This window comes from Coffea eugenioides, unplaced genomic scaffold, assembly GCF_003713205.1.
Source record: "Coffea eugenioides isolate CCC68of unplaced genomic scaffold, Ceug_1.0 ScVebR1_1092;HRSCAF=1889, whole genome shotgun sequence".
Lineage (NCBI taxonomy): Eukaryota > Viridiplantae > Streptophyta > Magnoliopsida > Gentianales > Rubiaceae > Coffea > Coffea eugenioides.
The window spans coordinates 1-11,288 of NW_020861468.1; the positions used below are offsets into that span (position 1 = coordinate 1).

The 11,288-nt window shown below is 36.2% G+C and overlaps 1 protein-coding gene across 1 annotated transcript; it reads left to right on the forward strand.

Annotated features, from left to right (window-relative positions):
• The first annotated feature begins 9,201 nt into the window (after window positions 1-9,201).
• Window positions 9,202-10,330, forward strand: LOC113754833 (aquaporin NIP2-3-like). The gene is made up of 5 exons (XM_027299085.1): window positions 9,202-9,359; window positions 9,616-9,670; window positions 9,787-9,810; window positions 9,940-10,001; window positions 10,114-10,330. The coding sequence occupies exons 1-5, from the start codon at window positions 9,202-9,204 to the stop codon at window positions 10,328-10,330; spliced, it is 516 nt and encodes a 171-aa protein (XP_027154886.1).
• The last annotated feature ends 958 nt before the right edge of the window (window positions 10,331-11,288 follow it).

Here is an 11,288-nt window from a genome sequence, read left to right on the forward strand (position 1 = left end):
CAAAGTCCTCGCTAGTTCAAGTGTTAAGTACTTAACCTTCACCCAAGTCGAAAATATAGCATTCTAGCCCTCGAGTAAAAATTCGGGCAGCATGCCCTTTGTGTTTACCTAATTTCCAGCCATTTAGGCTTCATTATTTTTCTCAAACACAACCCAACATCATACATATCAGCAATTTATGTCAAGAGCCGTTCCATAGGCTCACAATATCATAATAACAAGAATTACAATGATAACAAATGCAGAAATTCAACTTAGCACAAGACAGATTTGACGTACGAATGCGGAAATAACTTATCCGAGGCTACGATTATCGGATTAAGACGTAACCTATGCCGTTTCGAAGCTAAGACTTAGGGCTACAATGTTCATGAAGGTCACTTAATCCAGTTTCTAATGTAACTTGGTCAAATTCTCGAATTACTAAACCAGAAACCAATTCGTCGGCTGCTTAAACGCAGAACACTGTAATGGTCATAACACAGTGTACAAAAATCCAATTCAGGTGTTCTTAGAGTCATTTTAAAGCTACTTCAGAACACTACAACTTTCATGTTTTGGCCCAGAGCTAAATCAGAATGGATCCTGGTCAAAAATCGTGATACACGGGACCTAACTGCTGAAACGGACTGCTGGGAAATACTTAAAACAGTAGGGGTATTTTGGACTTTTCACGTTCTGCGTTGCTCCGATTGAGCTGCAATTTTGTAGACACCTATAAAATACCATTCTCTACAACTTTCCTTCTTTGACCCAAGGCCAATTCGGCCTCTAACACACAGATACAAATTCGGACAGAATGTAAGCTAGAATTTCCAGAAATCTGAAATTTGTAGTTTCTAGTGCAACTTTCCCCAAATTCTCACTTCTCACACTACCAAAACATCTTATACAACATTAATTGTAACATACAAGCATCATACAACAAGTTGGGCAGAATTTCCCAAACCCTAGTTCATCATATAAAGAGGGAAAAAAACTTCCAATCATGCTAGCATCCATGATTCCACTACTACTCAAGTTACTAGACTTAATTTCACCAAGATTGAAAGAAAAATTTAGAGAGATATCATTCTCCTTACCTTGATTTGAGTTCTCCAAGTGTAGTCCAAGCTTTCTCTCTCCAAAATTTCACCACCAATCACTAGCTAATCACCCAAGGAGAAGTTTAATCGGTTTAGTTCTTTGGATTTCTCACTTTGTAGCTTGAATCAAGAAGAAATGAAGAAATTTCTCCCTTGTTCTTCTTCTCTCTCTCTCTCGGCTCCCTTGGTAGAAAATGAAGAGAAATGGAGCTAAGTTTGTCTTATGATAAAGCCAAAAGGATTAGAACTAATGGTGTCCACAAGTTGCCCAACACTTGGCCTAATCTTGGCCACTAATTTTTCTCTTTCTTTCCCTTGCTTTCTAGCCACTAATTTTGGTCCCCTTAGCTGTAATATAAGAAGATATTTTGCTCAATTGTCAATGAGCTTGTAGGGTAAGAAAGTGGTGGTCAAGTGGTGCGTTCAATCGGTAGTGCGCGGGACCCGCCGGTTCGCGCCGTTTTTCTTAAAAACTCACGTACTAGTGTTTTTACTTCCCATTCACTAACCGTATATCATTGCCACTAGTCACATATTATTTCGCACTTAAAAGTCACTTTTAATCCCCAAATTTAATCCTTACTCTGTACCGAAAATTCATCCGGCGAAAAATCGCGAAAACCCTAATTTTGCTCAAATCTTGAAACCGAAGTGTAAAACCCTATTTCCAGGTTCATCTGCACTTATTGTTGAACAATTGGGTAGTAGGGCCTTAATAAATAATAATTTTCAAATAAAAGGAAATTTTTAAGAAAACGTGAGGAATTTTCCAATTCCAGTAATTAAAATTAGGGTTTCAATTAAAATAGGAGAGATTTAGGAAAACCGGTTAGTCACAAGTAAACTAGGGTTTTGACTAAAATATTAGGGTTTCTAGTCTTTTAAAACAAAATAAGGTTTTAAATCAAACCCCAAAGAAATACACTTTAATATTTTCTTCACAAACAACCTCCTAATATTCGGGATGTTACAATCTCCCCTCCTTAAAAGAATTTCATCCTCGAAATTCATACATGCACTTCGAATAACGTAGGGTATTTTCCTTATATATTCGTTTCCGGCTCTCAGGTCTCACTATAGCCAAAACTTAGTTAAACAATAAAAATTACGAATCGTACCTTCTACTATCTCTGTTGGTTCAGGTACTGCCTGTTGGTTCAAGGCATACGCTCTAGCTGGCTCTCTTGGCTTAGTTCCTCCTACACGTGCTTGTTCAGGGTTTAGGCATGATCTACGAGGACAGGTTGCAAGCTGGTGTTCGGTGCTACCACACCATAAACATTTTCCCGCCTTTCGCCAACAATCACTCTCCACGTGATTGGCCTTCCCACAGTACCCGCAAGGTACTTGAGGGGTTGAGGTCTGACCTCCTTGTGAGGCACCTCTTGCTTGGCCCCAGCCACGCGAAGCTCCTCTTGGAGTACTTTCCTTAGCCGTCCTTGAAATTTTCTCACTACCATCTTCTCGACCTATCTTAGAAGGTGGCATATCTAAATCACTTTGTCCTTGCCATTGACTTCCACCAGGCGCACCTCTCCTTTTTGCATGAAAAGCTCTCACTTGTGCCCTAGCAGTCTCTATCCTTAGGGCCTTCTCTAGAACCTCCGTGAATGTATTAATTTGGACTGCCGCTAAAGCTTCTTGTAACTCCACATTCAGTCCTTGCACAAATCTCCGTACTTTTCTTTGCTCCGTAGCTATCAGTTCGGGAGCAAATTTAGACAACTTTGTAAACTGAGTCTCATACTCAGTTACACTCAACATTCCTTGACGGAGTTTAATGAATTCGTCCTCTCTCCTCTCCTGGACGATGGGTGGAAGGTATTTTTCGTTGAAGTCCCGTACAAAGTTTAGCCAAGTCCATGCAGTTCCTTCTCTCTCCCACTTGGCCCTCACTACATTCCACCAGGCCCTAGCTGGCCCCTCGAACTTAAATACAGCGAATTGGACTTGTCTCTCCTCCGTATAGTTTAGGGCCGCAAAAATATTTATCATGGCCTCCAGCCATTTCTCAGCCTCATACGGGTCTGGCCCTCCTAAAAACTTGGGTGGAGAGAACTTCTGGAATCTCTCCAAGGCCCTATCTTGTCCATTACCAGGGTCCCTAGGTTGATTTACAGGGGCTTGACCCTGTTGTTCCACTAAACGGGCCAGAATATTGGTCATTTGCTGGATGGCAGTTGCCACTTGATCTCCCCCTGTAGCTTGGGGTTCAGGTTGTGGTTCAACCGTTGCCTCTCTTTCCTCTCTCGGTTCTCGTACCGGTTCCTGGGCTTGTCTACCCCCACGGCTACGACTCGAGTGAATCTGGCACATCGTTACATCTATGATTCCTCGTAGTAATTTAGTTCTCCGCACTTATAGTCGCAGCTTTGGCCTCTACTTTCTACCCATCCTTATAAGCGAGATAGATGCGTTGAGGAAGTATATGATTTAACCATAGACAAAAATTCATTGTATTAATATCAATCGTAATAATCAAAATCTCTATACTGGAACCCATAACCCTCTCCAACCAAACAGATGAAATCAAATGAATAGGAATATTGGACACACTATGCTAGATGTTTACACTCATAAATAATATTACACATATAACAACCCTCAGCACCACACCCCCAAATATAGCTAAATACAATATGATATACTCCCCTGACTTACAAGAATTGTGATAAGAAAACAACAAAGCAGGAGGATTCTCTCGATAGGAAAACTGAAACAACGCGACCATATTTAACAAATCAATAAGACAACAGATCCATCGCCAAGTAATAAAACCTTATATTTAATGATCTACTTTTTTACACCTATGTGCGATAAGATGCTCGCGATCGTGCTAAGCTGGTGCATATTGAGACGAACACGATAATAATAGTCAAGTGCGTCGCGAGAAAATAACTCCAGTGATTATGGGTAAAATTATTCGTGAGAGACTTAATGAGACACGACAATAGGATAAAATAATAGTATTACCTATACGCAAAATAAACCATCAAACTCGAATTATCTCGAGAAGATATAATATTCTTATTACTATCACAATTTTATTGATTCGCTATATCATCTCCTCTATTACTATGTCGCCAGGTTTATTTTTCTCTACATGATTCCTTCTCTTTTGGCATATCAATGTGCGAGACCTTCATAGATATTCGCTTCTCGAGACTCACAAACAACAAACGACTTGCATTGTATTGGCTTGAGTTTGCCTACATATTCTTCTGATTATGTGACTTCGATATTATAACATCTAATAATATCTGTGCAGAATGATTAAACCATAACACTCACTATCAAACCTAGAATTATTCTAGTTTTTTGATTTTTTTCTTGTTAGTATATTTTTTCTCCAGCAGTATTGTTACTTCCTTGTATATAGTATATACACAACACACACACTACGTTACATAGGTCTAGGCTGGGACAAGGGGAAGATCGCAGAACGAAGAGTAAATGGATTAAGACTATTTACCACAACACAGCTCAGTACAAATGATCTATGTGCGCGCAGTGACCATTGTTACAATGCGTAGCTACTATTCAGCGACGTACACAAGAGAAAAATACGTGATATAGTTCTCAGAACTTTTTAAATTTAATAAAATAAGAATCTTGGAGATGTTTACAATGATCTATGGGATTAAACACTCTTAACTCATTTAAATAATGCTATCTTTGTCTACAACAAAAATAGCTTGCCTACTAAAAAAAATATTCTTTTAAATAATTTGTTCAAATTGAAAGATTTTTATTAAATCCCAAAAAGTAAATATCTGATCGAGAGTTACGAAGTCAGCTTTTCCAATTTGGAAAAAGACAATCTAAAAAAAGGGAAAAAGACAGATAAAATAACTTTTATCCCTTTCTTTTTGAACATGGATTCAAGCTCTCCCTTTTCACGAATTTCCCCTAAATAATTTGTATCCCCTTCTTTTTTGGAGCATGGCAGCAAAAGATTTGAAAGTAAAATTCAGCATTTCCTTTTAAACGTTCTACTTGGGCAAAGTTCTTTTAACGTGTTTATCTAAAATTTTACTATAAACAATAGTTGTTCTGTAAAAAAAGGTTGGTATTTGTGCAAAACACACTTTCTCCTATCCCCCTCTACTCGCTATCCATCACTGGCAACCTCTATCATTCACCACCAATACCTACTTCTCACCAGTACCCTACTTAATGTATTATTTTTTTTGGGTGTTTTTAAAAAATTTGTGGTGTTGTAGAGTGTTAAGATGGATGATGTTTAAACAAACTTTATTTTTCTAAAATGAGTCAAAAATATATGCCATCCAAACAGACCATCCAAATAGTGAATATATTCAAGAACCCACAAAAAGTGATGGAGAAAAAGTGTAGTTATAAAAACCTGAAGAGTAGTACCCAAGTTGAACTCATCATCAACTTGTAAAATGAGACGGATATGTGATTTTTTTTTTTTTTTTTTTTGTTTATTTGTAAGTTGGACTCATCATCACCTTCATATTCCTTGATTATTTAGCGTCATATACATCACCTTGATGATTCGCATCAAAATTTGTCACCTTTTTTTTTCAGCATTACTGAGATCAGATAATATTGAAGATGCGATCCAAGCATACAGGTCAGTTTTGGAAGTGTGCTAACTGCTGAGTATGATGTTCATATATTGGTTGACATTCTACTTGGATAAAAAACTTTCAACATTACCTCTACACAGTTACTATTGAAAAAGTCAAATATCAATTTTTCTCAATATTTTTTTATATTATAACACATTTTTTAATCATTTTTTTTATTTTTCTAATCACCTTTTTATCTCATATACATTGTATAAAAAATATTTATACTACAATAATGATTTCAAATAAACGCCTATCTAAGCATAATACTTAGATGATAACCATGAATATAACCATGGTCTACAAAGATGTTAGTCCTCTATAATATACTCAAATAGGTTGGCTGCCCTAGATCTTTAGGTACATGGGAAAAACTTCCACTTCTAAATACTGGGGGACTTTTCATTAAAATCTTTTTTTTTTTTTTGGGAGTTAATGTCTTATTGTTATTGTTGTCTTCCCATGGAGCTCTAGTCGTCATGGCACAAATTTTCTTGAGAAACCATCTAACGTGAACTCAAAGCTAGATTTAGAGCCTAAAGTGTTCTGATTGCCAAAAGGTTATCATCTAAGTAAATAGTTACATGCAGGACCAGACAGAGTGTCAAGATTAAAGCCTTGTTTAATAACTTAGTTGAGCATTTAAAATTAATGGATTAAGATTTTAACATATTCAGATCATTTGATAACAAAAAATTGAGCATCTGAATTAATTAAGTTGCACTGAATTTCTTAAGCAAAACTTGCTCCCAAAATTAAGTGATAAGCTATTCACTTATCACTGAATATGATATGCACTCAATTGTATTAGATTTAATACTTAATAATTCAATAATTTAATGGATTCAAACTTCAGTTTTCAAACTTCAATTTTATCAAACGCACCCTAAGTCTATTCCTTAATCTTCTTTTCTTAATTCCATTGTTCTTTTCTTTTTCTGCTTGAATAATCAGTAATACTTGAGTTCTTGATAAGGAGTATCACTAAAAGATGAATCAAATTACTCGATATTTGAATCGAGCATGGCTCAGTAAGAGCCCATTCATGTTTGGCTTGCTAGCTAATCAAGTTTGAATATCATTTTGTGTTTGATAAACTTTCAAATTTGATTCGAATTCAATTTGATTAGCATATAAGTGAAATTTATATAAGAAGTTCACACTATTTGAGCTCAACTCAGAGTTCAACTCGATAAAAGCTGTTTCGAATTAGACTCAAGAAGCAAATAAGTTAAGTTTGAACAAAATTTCAAATTCATCAAAATAATCAAACAAATCTAAACACTAGGGTATTCAACTTGTTTAAATTGCTTTACATCCCTAAACAGGAGAGCTCTATCGGGATATTTTTCTTTTCCTGTTTAGGCAGAAAATTTAAGGGTTAATTCCACTTTGTCCCCCCAAACTTTGGACGATTATCCACTTAAGTCCCTAAACTTCAAAATGGGACACTTAAGTCTCTAAACTTATAAATAACTCCCACTTAAGGAATATTGTTAACAAATCCTGAATGCCGTTGGTGGTCAAAGTGTCCCATTTTATAAGGGTTTAGGGATTTAAGTGTCCCATTTTATAAGTTCAGGGACTTAAGTGGGAGGTATTTATAAGTTTAGGGACTTAAGTGTCCCATTTTGAAGTTTAGGGACTTAAGTGGATAATCGTCCAAAGTTTGGGGGGACAAAGTGGAATTAACCCAAAATTTAAATAGTTATAAAATACTTTTATCAGAGGGTTGAATCAAGATTCCTTGATCGGTGACTCTTTAACTCTTTTCGCTGAGAAGAACTCTGCTAGTTGACTATGGAACTAGAGAGAGCCGCGCCACTTGGAGCTCACTGGATTTAATTAATAGCCGGGAAGTCCACCGTTGCCAGGTTACAGTTGCAGGTTCTAATGCAACTTTTGCCTATATTGGAAAACACAAATCTTTTTCTTTCTTCAGATCAGCATTAGTCAAAGAGAATCATGTCCACCGATTTGAAGAAAGGTTGGACTTCCTCCAAGCCCAGATGTTCTGGAAGAAGTAAAGAAATGCATATGAATGATTAAATAAATGGTTCTTCTATAATTCGCTGTCAGCTAAATATATACATGGCAATACTTTTGGACTTTTTCATTGGTGGAGAAGGAGCTGCCACCTTGGTCTCGGCCACATGTCCTCTAGTCTACAGGTTTCTCTGAAGTGCGTTGCTGCTGAGATTTGGCCGGGTGCTGCAAGGCTTTTTTACTTACTTTGCATAATTTGCACTTTTTTCAGCCATTGGATCGAGGTTGGATTTGGCAATGTTGCTTAACTTAGACTTGTTCTGATTTTTTTCAGCAACAACTCACTAACTTGCTTAACACATAAATCATGGGGAAAATTTTATGGAAAAAGCATGCAAAAAAACTACATAAAGTTCACTTGATTGATCTGCATAATCATGAATGTCTATAATTTTGACAGAGACCTCGACATCGATCCAAGGTTTATATATCCCTATTTTCATTGGCATTAATATCAAGCATATCTAAAAGTACAGGCCTTTCCACATTCACTTTGTACAACCTGAAGAATTTCATGACTTGGTTAATTAGCCTTCTCTTCCTGGTTTGTATAGTCCTAATTTGTTTTTTCTCTTAATGATTTCCTGTTGTCTCGGATCATCAAATGCGGCAGAATTTGCCCTAAGCCTTTCCTTATTTCTGATACATGTATTTTCTGCACATAATTGGCCGGCTAATTAGGATTCTTGAAGAGTGTTAAAGGGATTAATAAAAAAAAATAATAAAGAAATTTGCTCCCCTCTGTTTTGTCTTCAATACCACAATAGCACATATATCAGTTGAACACTAAAGTACTCTTTAAGAGCACATTCTTATTGCGCTAGAATCATCACGTGTAAATCTTGAATGGTATTCAGCCTAATGTGATTGTCATGAATCTACTAATTAATACTCCCTCCGTCCCATTGTTATTGTCATAGTTCACCTTTTTTCATGTCCCAAAATTTGAGTCACACTACAATTTTTTTCTCTAACATTCCATTTGTAGCCTCAAAAGAGACATTGATAAAATAAAAAACAAGTATGATGGAACCCACAAAAGCAATAAATAGACATCCAAAAAAAAGGTGCGTGGACAGCACCAAAAATTTTGATGGCCATAAATAGGCGCGTGCTTGGCAACAGCATGAAAAAGAGCTTACATTTTACATGGACCCACAGATTCTTTTCACATCACCATAGACAGCAATTAAGATTTGATATCGGTCAAAGGGGCACGATTGGAAAAAAATGTCTCACATTCAAATTGATTGAACTGTGCATAATAAGTTAGAATCCCCAAAAACGTCCCTTATTTTGGGACGGAGGGAGTATATTCAATCACATCCAATTTAAATTGACTGGACAAGCCTAGTATAAATAGCTAATCTCGATTACTAAACAAGTGTGCCTATTACTACTAGCCTGTTAGTCAAAAAGGAAAAAAAAATTACTACCAGCCTGACTTGCCCCAACGGGAGCCATCACCTACTATGGCCAACAAGCCCGACTCAACTTCAATAGTTAGTATGAATTCTCCAACAAGGAATTCCCGTGATGATTTATCTATGGTGGAGCAAGCAAAGAAAACAGTTAAACGCGTAATGATTGCCAAAATGGTTTCAAAGCCCGAGTCACCTTCAATCTATCAGTAGGTGATCAGTTTAGCTATGCTGATTACTATGCACCGTGTACTAGCTAGTGTAATGTGATTTCCATCTATCTAGGTGTTAAATACTGAAATTTTATCATTTACTTGTGTGGAAAAAGCACTTGCAGAGCTAGTTGGCACCTACATATTCGTATTTATAGGTGTTGGATCGGGTTCTTGTTGATAGAATAACTCCACTCACAATCATTCATGCATGTGATTGTATTGTGGGTGGCTTATCTATGTCGTCTGTCAGTTGGTCGGTTCAACGCTTGCATGCCATGCCTAACCTTGAAGTTGTTAGTCAATGGGCAACCTGATATACTTCCAATTCTTACTCAGCACAAAAGCTCATGCTCAACTAGTGATGTTGAAGCAATAGCATGGGAACTCATTATCATTTTCATTCTAATGTTCGTCTGTGCAGCAGTACCTGAAGATCCCTCCGCAAGTAATCCTTAAACAATAGTAACTAGAAGCTAAATGCATAATAGGATCAAGTAAGTATGTTTAGCTGCTGGAGAAAGTTTTCTTGTGATCTTTTGACAAAAAGCTTTGTTGGATTCATGCATGAAAACAGAACAAGGCACTATCTGGGGTGGCAATTGGAGGTGCAGTCTCGTTTAATGTCATCATAGCTGGGTAAAGACAACCTCAATTTAGATCACATTACCAATTCTTTCTGTCTCTTTCAAGAAAAAAATTAAAAAAAAAAAACTTGTAAAGGTGACTTGCTTTTTAATGAAAAATGCAGGCCCATCACTGGAGCTTCAATGAATCCTGGAAGGAGTATCGGAGCTGCAATAGCCGCTGGTGCCTATAAAAACCTTTGGGTCTACATCGTGGCACCCGTCCTTGGCTCCCTGGCTGCAATACTGGTATACTGTCTCCTCCGAGTGCCAGAGTCAGAAAAGGAAGAAACTAGCACCAATATCAATCATAAAGATTTCTACTTTCATCCTGATGTATGAATGAGATATCCCCTGATAATATTAATGAAGCCTGCAAAGAAGCCAAAGGCATATGGCAAAATGGATTTTGATCAGTAGAATGGGAATTTGTATTTTTTTTTTAATTATTACTAGTAATGTTGTACGTGCTAAATGTAGTTTGATAATTTTGTATTGGTTTTTATTGTTTACACCAATCCAATCTAATAAATGTAGAATATTTTTAGAAGGTTTGTAAGAAATCTATAAAATTTGGTAACAAAAGTTACCTATTCGTTTTTTGAGGAAGTTTGGTTTTCTTTTTTTAGGCCTTTCAAGCAAGATAGTTGCATAGACAATATTCCTTGTTATGAGAATTATCTTCTTTGACATGCGTATAATTTCACAAAATCAATTCAATTTCATTGTTGACATTTGCATAAAAAAGTGTTTGTTTTGTTGACACTTTTATTTGAGAGCAAGTACGACTTATTGTATTTCCTAATTTTGTGATGATATCATCAAATATGATAGCTTAAACTCTTTTTCCCTGATATTTTTTTTGGTTATAACTTAGAAATGGTAATAAGGCGTACAATATAAATTAAAAGATAAACATGAAAGTACATATTTTCTCACCTCATCATCAACAAAAACTAATTTCTATTAGTGTTCTAGATTTTTGTTTTCCAACATAAGGCTCAATATTAAATTTTCATAACAGTAAGACTCAAATTGTCCACATCTTTTTATCCAACTTTAGTGAATTCATCAAACCCCCATCATTTTCTCCAACACCAAAACTCTCGCTGTTTTTTTCGTCCACTCCATCTCTTCGGTCACCTGCTTGATTCAACATTTCCCTTGTTGGATCCTTAATCCAACGTTAGGCTTATATGTGAATAATTATGTGTTGTAGACTGTCAATTAAAGTGATTAAATTCAATTAAAGTGATTAATTATGAATTGAATTTTAATGTATCTCATAGGATGTGAGTTT

Excerpts from the sequence above, each read along its gene's own strand:
- LOC113754833 (XM_027299085.1), top strand. The coding sequence starts at position 9,202 with ATGGCCAACAAGCCCGACTCAACTTCAATAGTTAGTATGAATTCTCCA. Across the intron at positions 9,360-9,615 it reads GAGTCACCTTCAATCTATCA|TTGGTCGGTTCAACGCTTGC; the intron begins GTAGGTGATCAG and ends GTCGTCTGTCAG. Across the intron at positions 9,671-9,786 it reads TTGAAGTTGTTAGTCAATGG|CAGTACCTGAAGATCCCTCC; the intron begins GCAACCTGATAT and ends TCGTCTGTGCAG.